This window comes from Melitaea cinxia, chromosome 20 (genome assembly GCF_905220565.1).
Source record: "Melitaea cinxia chromosome 20, ilMelCinx1.1, whole genome shotgun sequence".
In the NCBI taxonomy this organism is placed as follows: domain Eukaryota; kingdom Metazoa; phylum Arthropoda; class Insecta; order Lepidoptera; family Nymphalidae; genus Melitaea; species Melitaea cinxia.
In genome coordinates, this window is record NC_059413.1 from 2,019,274 (window position 1) to 2,034,970 (window position 15,697).

Consider the following 15,697-nt stretch of genomic DNA (forward strand, 5'->3'; position numbering starts at 1 on the left):
ATAATAATTTATATATTTTGTAAGATTTTAATATATCTAATATAAAAAAGGATGTAAAACTTAATTATTTTAAAATTATTATTAATAATAAATATTATTTAAAAAGTTGTTAAAAATGATAAAATGTAATTATTTTACAATTTGTAATTATACTATTACTAGATTATAAGAAACATTGTTACTAACACTATATGGGCTAGTCCCGAAATAAAGTTTAGTTACACGAAATGATAACACTGCTGGGCGATAACCGGGACCGACGGCTTAGCGTGACACTGTACTGTACCGTGAAATTGGTTTAGCGTTATGACGTCACAAATAGTCTTGACGCGTTCATAATCACGTGTTACTATTTTTTTATTTTTTTTTTCATTTTTTCATTTATAAATTTAATTTCATTAATTTTCAATAGTTTTTCATTCAAAAACCTAATTACCCACGAAATTTAGTGATCATTATAAAACAACACATATTTTTAATTAATTTAATCTGTATTTGATGTGAGAAAGATTCACAGTAAAAATGTTGGTTTTGTAATAATTTTACTCTAAGATCTTTGAATACTATTTGTTAAAAACATCAAGGTTGAACAAATCTACAGCGGAACGAAGTACTGATGATGCTCTCGAGGCTATATTAGAACCGGAGCCAGAGGATGATGACTTTGCATGTTGAACAGGTTTTTCTGTCTCCCAAAAACTTAGAGCGAACGTTAATTCCGCCCAAAATGCTTCGGACGGCGTCATCTGGAAATATAAAAAAAGATTTTTTTTTAAACTGGATACAATACTTAAAAAAAATAGAAACCAGCTTTTGCAACTTCGGAGTATGCTCCTTATAATTGTAGAATATTTTAATGCTGATAATTTAGAACAAGAGCAACCAACATTCACATTATTTATTCTAATTGGGTAACGTAGTAAAATTGACAAAAATAGGAATTTTGTTGATATTACATAATTGACAAACACCGATAATGAATAAATTATGTAACTGGGATTAACTTCTGTATCAAGGAAACACAAAACACACAAGCACCAGATCATAACAAATTGAAATAAAATAAACCTTCTGTTCGACGGCAACATCTCTGACATGCCATAGAAACTCCAAGCCTCCCATCGCAGCCGCCATACCGCACCCAATCCCCAAAACAACGAAAACGCCCCCCACATTATCGACGCCCAGCTCTTCCGCGCTTGCCCCTTCTTCGGTGGCTTCTTCAGCCTTGAAATGAAAATTTATATTAATAAAATACTTCCTAATCTTGATATATTGAACTGATGAACTACACTTATTTGAAACAGTCCACAAGAATCAAAACTCCAAGTGTGGATAGTCTTTAAATTTAAATGTAGCAACTGGATTCGAACTCTACTTTTCGAGAACACAAGAAAACAAACCTAAATGCAATTGTCTGTCCAGATCAAGGGTCACACCTACAAAGTTACCTTCGTATTTACGATATTAGACAATAATGTGATATTTGTAGTATTTAAGTTCAGTTTAATTAATTTCAGTTTTGTCATAATATAACATGTACCTATATTTTTTTATATAACTAGGTCGGCAAACAAGATTACCGTTGCTTATAAACGTCTGAAACAACAGAAGCATCGCAAGTGCCTTGCCGATCCTATACCAAATTTCCCAAGGAACTCTGGTCACCTTACTTACCACAGGAACACAACACTGCTTGAAAACTGTATTATTTAGCTGTGCTCTTCTGTGAGGTTGAGATGCTACCCCAGTCGGGATATTTTGAGCAGGAAATTTCCTGATGTGCCCTACCTCTGGAAAAAATTTCAGTTAAAGTCAATTACTTTAATTGCTCAAGTGTATTCTTAAAACTTACAACGCAAGCTTTTTCCTCTGGTACTTTCCACCAACGATTTTTGAGTTCCAATAATCTTCCACTCTCCTGCAATTTCAAAACTGCATTGTCAACTGCGGTGCGATATGATGAAACTGAAAATCAATTAAATAACTGTAGTCAATGGTATATTTTATGGCATTATGTAATGGTGGCAAGCAATCGTACAGTCTACATGACGGTAGGCGGCTATCGTAATCTATCCTGCCAGGAATAACGTAAGCGCGTTGTTGATATTACAACTTTTTTTGGTATCGCAATGGAACCCATTTACGGGTGATATCCAGGATTCCCGGGTATGCATTCCTAGAACGTATGTCGGCTTCAGCACTTAGGGGTGCAATACCGCCCAAAACCCTTGCGGAAGCCTTCAGCCGCTTTAATTGGAGGGTCCCGGATCTTCCAGGATCCCTCCAGATTTCTCCTCCGTGGGAACTGTCCGGCTCACCGTTGATATTACCCCCTCTGTCAACACAGCGCAAGACAGGAGGACTATGAAAAGGAGGAAAGTAGTAAATAAAAACGTAAATGCAGGTGATAGCGCCATGTTTAAAATGAACGCCTTATACTTAATGATGATACTTATCACTTCTGTTATGAGTAAGATGGGACAATACCACTCGTGAGCAGTAATATTTAAATGAGATTTTTTGTAAGGTTGAGTCAACTGAAAGATCACTGTCAACTGAAAGAAATGTTTGTAAAAGGCATTTATAAGTAATATTGGTAAATTTGACTTACAAAATGGCATAGCTATGCCATATCCTTTCGAGTCTAGTGGCCCACCGACTTGCATCAAATCACAATGCCTTTCCAACTGGTATTCAATCGCCGTAGACTCCATGAAGTATGCATATGATCGTTTGCTTTTCAAAACCCTTTCCACGCCTTCATCGTTGTTCTTAACGAAGACAGACGGCCGTGCAGACTCCATAGCACTCCACATTCGTTGATATGTTGATACATTTGAACGCTAGAAATACAACGAGGGTAAGTTAATTATATTTTCACTTATTTACTTCGTATTATTTCACTTCGTAGTCTAGAACATTCATCAGCTCAGCCTAATACAGTCCGTTGCTGGACATAGACCTCCATAAGTTCGCACAAAAATGGAGTGAGCTCATGTGTTTGTTCCTAGTCTAGAACATTATTCAAATTTAAATAGTGTATCTAAATCTTTGGCCGTTAAGTACTTACTATAACCACTCAAAAAAACTTTAACTACAAAAAAATAATAACTTACCCTAAAAAATGAAGAAGTAGAACCTCCATCCAATGTCCCGTACTTGATTTTAGTTTGCAACGCTAAATCTTCTGCACTCTTAATAGAATCGTCCATCGCTGCGTTAGTAAGGAAGGCAGCTAGATTTGCAGTGTAAGATGAACACATGATAAGAGCGAAAAACCACCACATCCCGCATACCCACCTCGTCGAGTAACCCCTTAAAGTGTTAATAAAATTTTAACAGATCCACAACAAGTTAAGACTAGCCCGTTGGCGCAGTTCGTTGACCCAGCTTTCTGCTCCGAGGGGTGTGATATATCTATTTATTTATACATAAATATTATTAATATGTATTTATCAAAAAAAAATCTATATCAGCCGGTTGTTACACAAGCATTAAGTTGCTTACCATAGGAACAAACGACCGTGTGTTTATGATTTTAAAAAAATACCAAGGTTGGGATATGATTTTAAACTTCGTCAAATAGCCTTATTTGATGATGATGATGATGATGATAATGAAGAAATGACATTTAGAACCGATAAAAAGATAAACATAGCAAATAAACTTTCATTGTTTTGTTTAATACTATACGGTACTATTTGAAGTGATGTAATACACGTGTATAAAAGATTACTGTCTAAAGCGAAGCCCTGAAACATTATAAATAATCTAAGCTTATAATAAAACTGTAACAACTTTTGTACATTGAAGATTTTTTCATCTTTAAATTATCTTCAAATATCTTAGGGGAGCGATTAGAAGTGAAAATTTGTGACTGCAAACAAAGCTACAAATACAACTAGTTAAATAATTTAAAATTGTCATACTTCGGTAATATATCAGAGCCTTGAGTCATGATAGATCCAACAGTCAACCAGCACGAATTTTTTATATGCCAAATATTTTCCAATTCTTGGGGAGACTTGTCACATGGATGAGGATTCTCCCAGTCGTTTGGACAAAGCCTGTCGATATAAAAATTAACCTTAAAAGACTATGAAAATTACTGAAATAAGGAATAAATTTATGGCTATTAAAATGTTTTATTTTATTATATACATATTACTATGATTATATTTATTTTGCAGACATATTAAAGTACGTTCTGAAGGAGCCTGATACTGAATGCTTTTAGTAAGGCCATCACTTGTATATAGCAATATATTGTATAACTAAACATTGCACAAATAAATGATCATGGTGGTTATATAAATTTGAATCTTGTAAAATTTTTCACTATTAAAAAAATGAATTTTATAATTTGATTTTACTATGATTATATAGTGTTTTAAATTCTCCTGATTGTTATACACAAACACACACACATACATAGTCAAAACAAAACTCTTAATTTAGTCAAAATAAAAACATATTCGTCACCTGGCTAAAATATGCAACAATAGTGAAACCATCAGATATGCTGCCGCCATATAAATCCAAACATCAACAGAAAATGGTTTCAAAAAAGAGAAAAGTTCTGGATCCGGGGGCGTTGGCTTTGAGTATAAAATACTGATTCCTAATGTCATAAAGGGCGTTGTAAAATCAACAGCAGTCCTCCGTTCATATGTTATAGTTAGGTCACAAATAGCTAGCTCAGCTTTCTAGAAACAATAAAATAATTATGTAAGCACGAAAAATTATTACACTAATTAATCAGAACTTATCACACTTCGTTAAAAACGTCAACTTCCGTACACATTGTGCCGTGCTTTAGACCACACGACTGAAGTAAAATTTTTGCATAATAGACTTGCACTGTGTCTTAGATATACGAAACGTCACTGGCAGTTTTTTTTAGCAACCCTTTCTCCCCCTGGTGACATGTGGTGAGGCTTTATACTATCCCCCCCCCCCCCATCCAAATATCGCATTTATTTATTTGTGCAACGTATCTATAATATAAAAATGAGTCGCTGAATGTGTTGCTAAGCGCAAAACTCGAGAACGGTTGGACCGATTTCGCTAATACTTTTTTAAAAATATTCCTTGAAGTACGAGGATGGTTCTTACGGAGAGAAAAATCCAAAAAAAAAAATTAATAAAATTAAAGAATCGACTGTTAGGCGATAAGAAGTTCGCCGGGTCAGCTAGTATATAATAAAATTTTCAGCATATTATCCTTTAAATACAGGTATAGTTTGATAAAATTTAGAAAATTTAAGCATCGTGATTTCCAAACAAACACCAAGGTTGCAGGGTCTTTTTGGTTGTTTTTTTTTTTTTAATTTAGAAGTCGCACATTCGACGCAAAATAAATGCACGTAATATCTTATTATAAGCCCTACCTTCTTGTAATATTTCGTGATTTTTTCCGTATTAATGAATGACTCCTAAACTGCTTGAAGAATAAGGAAAAAATGGATAGATAGATACAAACCCGTTCCAGAAGATGACCAATCAGGCCATTCCATTTCTTGGTATCTTTATCATACGACCCGTATCCATTGCCCGGTACAATATCGATCACATAGTTTAAATTCAGCGATTCTTTTAGTATTTCATGTATAAGATCCTTGGAATATCCCTCGTATCTATCATTTCCAGTCAATACTTCGCCTTCTTTTGGTACCTTTTCAACTAAGTAAGGTGCACCGAGACGTGATACGACTCTGAAAGTTTTGTTCTGCCATTTCTCAGCCAAAATATCTGAAACTTGGTTAGCAGTTCGGGCATAAACAAATCCAGATTCGGGAGTCCACGTCGCAATACTGTTAAAACCACTGTTAGACAATTCCATTATCTCAACGTTGAAATTTGTTCGTTCTCCTGTCGTATTATCTACGGTTACTAGACCAGTGATTCCTTTTATTGGATTCTAAAATAAATTAACGATTTTTAATCATGAAAATAAATGATTTGTTCAATTTCGAACACAGTATGAACAAAATTGGACGGTTGTAAGCAAAATATTTTTTTTATCTATGATATGGAAACCGAGTTTGAAGCGCTATAGTAGGCTGTAGCTATTTGAAATAAGTATGTTTTGGTTTAAATTTTATATATATGCATGTAAGTACGTGTGAGATTTTTATTTCCATATCAAGTCCATCAAATTCAATTACCTATTTTTTTTATTGTTTTTTCTTTGTCATAATTTTAGCTTCTTATTTTTTTTTTTAAACCTGATCAATATTTCTCGTAAGTCTTAAATAAGGCGGTTTGACTTAAAGGTTGCCTTTTGCTAAATTCATTCTTTACAGCTCTGTAATAAATCTAAATAGACATAATTGTGTTTGCTCGCAAACGAAAAAAAAACCGACTTCAATTACATCGACAAGTAATACAACGTAGATCGACGAAAAAATAGTCAAGCAACTACGCGTTATCAAAGATTACTCAAAAAGTAGTTATCAGATCTCGATAAAATTTATATGTGACCACATGATAAACATCAGCTTTCGATTAAATTAAAAATTATTAAAATCGGTACACCCAGTAAAAAAGTTATTGTGCATTTTCGAGAGTTTCCCTCGATTCCTCTGGGATCCCATCATCAGATCCTGGTTTCCTTATCATGGTACCAAGCTAGGGATATCCCCTTTCCAACATAAAAAGAATTATCAAAATCGGTATATCCAGTAGAAAGTTATGCGGTATAATACAACGTAGGTCGACGAAAAAAGCGTCAAGTAAAAACACATTATTAGATATAACTCGAAAAGTAGTTGTTAGATCTCAAATAAATTTAAATGGGACCAATTGGCACACACCACCTTTCGATTAAAACAAAATTTGTCGAAATCGGTCTGCCCGGTCAAAAGTTCTGATGTAACATACATAAAAAAAAAAAAAATACAGTCGAATTGATAACCTCCTCCTTTTTTGGAACTCGGTTAAAAATAAGTTTATCTGAACATAATTCTTACCGTTAACAAGTGCTGTTCGAAACTGTCTCCCATTTCCCATTGCATGTCTGATCCACATTCAATATTTTGTGCTTCTATTTTGACTTCATCAGGAGCATCCTCGATCGCATCAGTTATTAATCTCGCTGCGTCACTAGCAAGTGCAGCTTCTACCTATAAATATAAAAAATAGAATTGTTTCTTAAGGTTATTTTAGTTTACTACTCATATTACCAACAAAATATTCAGGTATTCTATAGAATATCTGCCTAGGCATGATAATAAATAAATTCTGTGTAATACCGAGCTTGTCTAGGTAATGTGTGTATATATGTATATCCAACGTTTTATTAAACTGGCGTCCTTCCGTTTAGGACTATATAGAGATGTCATCATCATCATAATTTCAGCCTATTGCAGTCCACTGCTGGACATAGGCCTCCACAAGTTTGCGCCAAAAATGCGTGAACTCATGTGTGTTGCCCATAGTCACCACGCTGGGCAGGCGGGTTGGTGACCGCAGGGCTGGCTTTGTCGCACCTAAGACGCTGCTGCCCGTCTTCGGCCTGTGTATTTCAAAGCCAGCGGTTAGAAGGTTATCCCGCCATCGGTCGGCTTCTTAAGTTCCAAGGTGATAGCGGAACCTTGTTATCTCTTAGTTGCCTCTTACGACACCCACGGGAAGAGAGGAGGTGGCTATATTCTTTGGTGCCGTAGCCACACAGCACAGTAGTAAGTTTTTTCTCCTGTGGTAAGTAAGGTAACCAGAGAGCTCTGAAGGGTCGGGGATAGGGTCGAAGACGCGCTTGCTAATGTTGTAGGGACCCATTTTTTTGGTATCGCAGGGGAACCCATTTACGGGTGATATCTAGGATGCCCAGGTAGGCATTACTAGACCGTATTTCGGCTTCAGCACTTGGGGGTGCAACACCGACCAAAACCCCTGCGGGAGCCTTCAGCCGCTTTAATTGGAGGGTCCCGGATCTGCAGGCAACAGGATCCCTCCCAGCGACAGGCTGGCCTCGGCAAAAAGGCCAGACTTTTCCTCCTTGGGGACTGTCGGGCTTACCTCTGAACAATCCCGACGATAGGGACCCATAACCTACAGTATCTGCATGATCAGAAGAACCGCGCGATTGTTTGCAATCTTTATAGAATATAAAAAAAACTAAACTTACAGTGATTTCGTGAGTCTGTTGCGGTATTTTAACATCGTTCGAGGTGATGGTCTTCCAATCAGCGTGGTAGGACTTGGTTCTCGCATCGGAATGGTCGAATATTCTCAAGCATGTCACGTTTGACAGACCGTGTCGGAGTTCTTGCAAGTCTAGCGTATGTGCGTCCAATGATGTTAAGACGTAGCTCTAGATTGGTAAGGAAATTAGTAATTTATAATAATACACGCATACAATACACAAGCACAAAGGTCCAGAACATTGCAAACATCTGTTTGGCCCATACAACTGAGGTAGGGCACAGCAGGAATTTTCTGCTCAAAATATGGAGCAGCCCGACTGGGGTAGTACCTCGACCTTACAGAAGATCACAGCTAAATACTGTTTTCAAGCAGTGTTGTGTTCCTGTTGGTAAGTAAGGTGACCAGAGCTCCTGGGGGGGGGGGGGATTTGGTCGGCAACGCGCTTGCGATGTTTCTGGTGTTGCAGGCGTCTATAAGCTACGGTAATCTCTTACCATCAGGTAAGCCGTACGCTTGTTTGCCGACTTAATGACATAAAAAAAAAAACAAATGTTTCGTATGAGCGGGGATCGAACCCGCGACAAGTAAGTGCAACAGTCTGTGATGGTTGCGCCAACACGTCGTCAACATTATATATTTGATTATATTGACTTCATAATGTTTATCTATAACAGTTTTTGAAGTAAAAGTTCTTTACGCACACTTGACTTGGGGATTAAGCTGGTGAATCTGTGACGAGAGCGTTACGAAAAGTGTGATCGGGCTAGGCGAACGGAAGTTGAGAGGGAAATACTAGTTAGATGGAACTAAAGAAGTTTAACTTCATTCGTGTGGTCTAAAGCACACTCGTTTTTTTTTAATATTATCTATTTTAAGTTGGGAACACACGTGAAAAGATAGCACATTAGACGGTAGAACAGCAAAACCCTCAGATAGACAAATCGGCTACCGGGTTAGTAGAAATAGTAATTTAGTACAAGTATTAACTTCTGCTACTGTTCATTTGATTTTTAAATTGTGATATACAATAAAATTCTAATTTATAAATATATTTTAATTAAAATTACTCACCATGTAATCTTCAAAGAATTTAACTTCAAAAGCTTGCTTCAAATATTCGTAAACCCTGTCAGAATGACAGTCGATTATCACTCTCGTTGTGCCGTACGCCTTCAAAGACTTCAACAGTTGGCGATTGTCTTCACCTGGTTTCAGTCTACGCACTAACCATTTATGATCGGGTCTGGCGTATTTAAGTATTTCTTGCAATCTAATGAGCCCTTAAATTTATTTAATAATAACAATAATAATCTCTTTATTTCAGATAACAATTGACCCATAAAACAATTCTTCTTACAATGGATAACACAAATACAACTAAAAAGTTAAGTTAGTAATAATAAAATCACATTAATAATGAAGAATACCAAATACAATTAATAATTTTAACAATAATTTCATATTAAAATAATAAATATAATTTATAAACGAAGTGTAAAATTTACATCAAAATTAACTTTATGGGCTATAAGCACAGGTTTTCACAATTAGTCACTGCACTTATAGATGTGGTGCTTGCGGTTGCAGGTTCGATCCCTACACATGGCAAACATTTGTATTGGTTGTTTCAAAGGCGCATCAACGCCACGTCTATATTATGTGTTACTAGCTAGCCCCGCCAACATTGTTTTGCCATATATGTTATGAACCCCCTTAATCCCCTCCCCTTATAACTTTGGGGTATGAAAAATAGATATTGGCCGATTTTCAGCCCTACCCGATATAGACACAAAATTTCATAAAAATTGGTCCAGCTGTTTCAGAGGAGTATTGTAACTAACAATGTGACACGAAAATTTTATAGATAAGAAAGTATATAAAATCTTTGAAAACTGTTTAATTAATGATTTTTAAATATTTGATATGTATAAAATTTATAATGTACTATATATTTATATATATGTAAGTAAGTAAATGAAAATATATAATCGTATATACCATGGTCATCGTCATAAAGTAAAGCATAAGAGTTCCAATCGCTGTCCTTTATATAACGCGCGATAGCCTTCGACAAAGCAGTCGCCTCGGGATAAATATTAATATTTGGGAAAGACAGATCGGATCGCTCTAACCCCCTCACAGGTGGCGGCCTCCATAGAGCCTAGAATATAAAAAAAGTTCTAGTTTTTATTCTAGTTCCGTTTTATCCTAAACCAAGGTGAGCGCTCACTAAGAGAAAACATTAAGGAGTGATGTTAATTCCGAGCCCTATTTATGGAATGTCATGTTTTTAGACCAGGTTTAAGTTTGGGTTCGAAAATCGGAAGCATATTAAAATTAGATTTGAGAAATACGCTTACGCTTCAGCCTGTAATATCCCACTGCTGGGCATAGGCCTCTTTCCCCGTGTAGAATAAGGATCAGAGTTTAATCCACTACGCTACTCCAATGCGGGTTGGCGGATTTTCTTTCCTATGTCCAATTATAAAAAATTACTTAGCAAAAAAGCTCTCACTTGTATGTGCGGTACTTTTGCAGCTCTACAGCGTGCGCTCACAGCTTCCGCGGATGTTTGATCAGTTGGCCCAAAAATGGCTATCACTCCAGCTTCTAACAACTCACAAGCTTCAAAACAAAATTTTTAAATTAAAACAACGAGTTATTTAAACGAAATATAACAGTCGTCTGTTACCTGTAACACAAGCATTAAGTTGCTTACCATAGGAACAGACGACCGTGTATGTTATAAGATTAAAAAAATCGCCTCGCTCGATCACACTTTTAATAGCGCTCTCGTCACGCATTCACCAGCTTACCGTTAAAAAGTTTTACTTCAAAAAACTGTCAAGTAAGTATATTTTATCTGTGTTATATCAATATTTACTCTTACCCGCTTTCGATGCTGCAAAGCTATCCCCATTGGGACTGTAAATTATTTTCATTACAAAATTGTAACGTTTACTTTCTATGGATGCTCGAGCTAGTGCGGACGCGAATGCCACTTCGGTCACTGTTTTCGGTGGTAAGATGACACCTAAAGACAACGGATATTACATAAGACATAAGACGATTGCAGTGTATTAAAAATGACATTACAATTCTTACCAATTGTGTATGTGGTTTTCAGGGACTCAAAATCTCGAAAAGTAGATTCCACATTCCCAAATACGAAAGCCGATAAGACTAAAATAATACGTAGCCCTGGAAAAATATTTAATTTAATATTTTTTTTTTTTCTATTTTGATCACGATGTCCTCTATCCATATATATACATATTTTTAATTTTATTGTATAGGAAGGCAACGCATTGTACAAAGTTACAAATTTTTTCACACATATAAAAAAAAGAATAGAGAGAACAAAATTATTTCAATTATTCTATATATAGAAATGAAAAAACAAATAAGGAAAGAAAAAAATTTAAATTAGCATTAATTAAAAATTAACTATGAAATATTAAATTTTTACTTTTTATCACAGTAATCGGGAAAAAAGCAAATTTAAAATGTAATTTAATGAATATTATCTAATCTATACTACAAAAAATATTTGCAAAGACAATATTATCATTATAAGAGCGATTTCTTCCAGAAAACCTTAGGGTATTGAAAACAATATTATCTTCATAAATAATAAATGCATCACCAAACAATATGTTGGCACACATCTTCCGAATGAGTGCACATAGATTAAATAATCCTTTTTAACCATTTAATTCAATTTCAAAAAAGAGGTTCTCAATTCGAATGTTTTTTTTTTATGTAATGTTACCCCCGAACTTATAACTTGGAATGATTTAGAATTATTATTTTTTTAATTGAGTGGTGGTGCGTGTCATGCGGTCCCATTAAAATTTAATTAATTCTAACTAATACTTTTCAAGTTACATCTAATAATGCGTATTTGCTTGACTATTTTTTACTACATAATAAGCAATCACTCTTAATTTTTTGCAGATACATTAATAATATCTGAACTTAATTTTAATATTGACCATCATAGGGTACGTGCAGCCCTCGAAACAACACCAAAAAAAGTAACCTGAAAGCACGCGGCTCCAGTAAGAACAACTTATCACTGAGAAATCAAATTACAAGATAAATTAATGGCATTTGACTCAAGAGATGTAAACACAAAAATATGGCAAACTGCAAAACTAGTTCACCAACCGTAAGAACAAAAAACTGCCCAAATATACTTTAAGCAACCAAACACTACATTGTTATGTTAGACCAAAGCATGGGAACAATAGATATGCTTGATCAGCGAAATATGAGAATATACGTTGTCTCATGCCTTGGGATCATATGCCTTGGGAAAGTTTTTTAGAATTAAATCGTAGATTAATCCAGAGCGTGTAATTCTGTTCGAACGTGCTCGTTGTAATTTTTAAACAATTTTTAATTCAATAGTTTTAGTGTAATTAATGTAACATTTTTTAAAAAGCCCTTTCGCGCCTCCCGTTTTCTTGTCTACATCTCATAAACGAGAGAAAAAGTTTATTTACTAACAAAGTTAGAAAACAGAGTACAAAAAATAACAGTATTATAAAGGACAGAAAAACTAATAGACAGTATATCCTTGAAAAACATTTCACAAGAATACGAGGACGCAAGAAAGTACTTCAAGAACTGAGAGAGACAAACCCATGGATAATAAACTTTAAACAAAATTGGAGTGACTCCGACAGATTCATAAACCGAAAAGACAAACAGAATAGGCTCAAGGACCCATTGCAGTCGTTACTTCAACCAACATGCAAGGGAACAGAGAACGTGAAATAGTCCTGAGTCATCGACCACTGAACCCAATATATTAATTATTACCAGCGAAGTAAAAAAGGCAATCTTTGGTCAAAAATCAGACAAAGCGCCTACCCAGATGAGATCACAAATAAAGTTCTGCAAGGAACTCTGGAATAATTTGTTCCTTCATTGACCAAGATCAATAATGATATTAACAAAATGATAAAAACAAAACAGTAATCACAACTAAAGCTTTACTCAGAAAATAGATAATAATGTACTTGCCTTGCATTTTCTCCAATAATAAGGATGAAAATTACTTAAAATAACTTGTTTTCCTCTAAAACAGTATCCCATAAATTCCTTTTAATTCCGTCAAAATACTGAATTTTTCTTCATGATACCATATTTAAAGCATAATTTGCTTGCCCGATCACTGGGCATAGAGCACTGACGTTCAAACCACGATCGTGGCCAAACAGTCCGCTTTATTTGACACATGCATTTGCGCTTAGCCAAATGTTTATCACCTTTTAATATTGATCTATAAATAAAGTATACGTTAGAAAATGCATTTGATCGGATAGGAAAGGTCTTTGCAAAACATCATGTAATCTTCGATACAATATCCTTGCTGCAAATATTTAGCAAGGAAAAATTATTATAAGTATTTTCGAAAACCTACTATACTAACATGTCTTTAGAAGATGTAGGATTTTCAAATTGAATCGTAAGACTACTCTGAGTGACAGTTGAACAAGTCCCACATCCTCGTCACCAGTGGGGTGCTATGACACTATTGTTTTTTTTTTTTGGGCATATTATTTCCATTAACAAACTAAAACTATTATATTAATGTTAAATTTAGGACAGTTATTTATCATTTAGTATTATTAGAAATTTTGTATTGAATGTATTTGAGGTTTCAAATAGAGAAAATTTTATTTTTATATAATATATTATGAGATGACAAAGTCATTAATGTTCAATTAGCATTTAGTGCAATGTAGTATCAAACGAGATGTCGTTAAAGTTTAGTAGAGCGAGCAGGTGACCAGACCGAGCCATGGTCAGTGGATCATTTGGCCGTGCTCCAGATACAAGTGCAGATATTATTAGTGAATTTATTAACACCACTTGGTGTTTGAGTTTTAATTCTTTTCTTATGTAACTTATGATTCACTTTTAACTATTTATTGAGAACGCCATCTTCTTATTTACGACTAGCCTTCGTTGGGCGTTAATTATTATTTTTGTGATGCAAATATATAGTAAAGTTTTCATCTCGCATTTCTTCGACTTGATTTTTTTTTGTGTCACTAGTTCGGCAAACAAGCGTACAGCTCACCTGATGGTAAGAGATTACCGTAGCTTATAGACGCCTGCAACACCAGAAGCATCGCAAGCGCGTTGCCGACCCTATACCCAATCCCCCCCAGGAGCTCTGGTCGCCTTACTCACCAACAGTAACACAATACTGCTTGAAAACAGTATTATTTAGCTGTGGTCTTCTGTAAGGTCGAGGTACTACCACAGTCGGGCTGCTCCATATTTTGAGTAGGAAATTCCTGCTGTGCCCTACCTCATTTAGTTGATTTACATATACTATTATTTTTCATAGAATTTTTTGTTCACTAACAATAAAATATGGCCTATATCACTCCTGAATAGTGTAGCTTTCTGTTAGTGAAAGAATTTTCATGATCGGATCAGTATTTGCGAAGATTACCCCCTACATACAAACAAAGTTATAAACTTTAGTATCGATTATAATAATGATAAGAAATCTGTATGAATTTAGTAGCACTGTATTTCATGCAAGTTATTATTAATCCTTACTAATATTATAAATGCGAAAGTAACTCTGTTTGTCTGTCTGTCTGTCGCGCTTTCACGCCAAAACTACTGAACCAATTTAAATAAAATTCGGTACATAGATAGTCTAGGGTCTGAGAAAGCCCATAGGCTACTTTTTAATGCGCAAAAAAGGGGTGTAAGAGGTTGAAAGATGGGGATGAAAAGTTGTATGGAAGTATCGTCATTTTTAGAACTAGAAGCTTGAAACTTATTTTTTGGGATGTTGATTCGATTTAGATAAATATGACATTCAACGTTTCTAAGAGTTTTACCCTCAAATGTGTAAAATAATAATAGGGAATAGAGGATGAAATGTATGAAATTGTATGATATTGTATGAAAATGAGTTTTATAAGTTTGCGACAAGAGACAAAATATTAGAACGATTCTGATGTCTAAAATAAACCAAAAGATATATATCCGAAAAATGTTGTCTAAAAACAATATTCTACGCGAACGAAGTCGCGGGCACAGCTAGTTTGATAACAAAATACAGTTTTTTTTAATGAGTAACTACGGTATAACTACTACTTTTTGCCGATTCTTCTCTGCAGAATCTACATTTCAAATCGGTGGTAGCTACACTTTTAACTACAATTAATCTATACATATATATGGTAGGAAAGTCAAAACCGTACATTGAATATTTTTTTAAAAGAATACTTGGGGTGTGATCTATAATCAATACCGAAGCCAAAAATAAAGTTTTTAGAATTTTTGTCTGTTTTTCTGTTTGTCTATATGTGTGTCCGGGATAATCTCAAAAAGTACTGCATGGATTTACTTCATATTTGGCACGAATATTATTAAGAAGCGGGTCAACATATAGGCTACATATTATCCACACTATCACCTATGGGGAACGAGCAGTGAACCTTTATTTATTCAACGCATTCTGTAACAACGTGTAATCTAACGACGCATATTTTAATGTTGTTGTTAT

At 34.9% G+C, this 15,697-nt stretch overlaps 1 protein-coding gene across 1 annotated transcript; it reads right to left on the reverse strand.

The window, feature by feature from the left end:
- Positions 1–542: 542 nt before the first annotated feature.
- On the reverse strand, positions 543–13,189 carry LOC123663620 (glutamate receptor ionotropic, kainate 2-like). Its single transcript, XM_045598289.1, is given in 16 exon segments — positions 543–746; positions 1,069–1,227; positions 1,856–1,968; positions 2,615–2,846; positions 3,120–3,318; positions 3,933–4,070; positions 4,486–4,709; positions 5,486–5,923; positions 6,975–7,127; positions 8,132–8,317; positions 9,223–9,431; positions 10,150–10,312; positions 10,667–10,776; positions 11,042–11,185; positions 11,257–11,352; positions 13,183–13,189. Coding segments are annotated over 16 exon segments (2,775 nt in total).
- Positions 13,190–15,697: the final 2,508 nt, after the last annotated feature.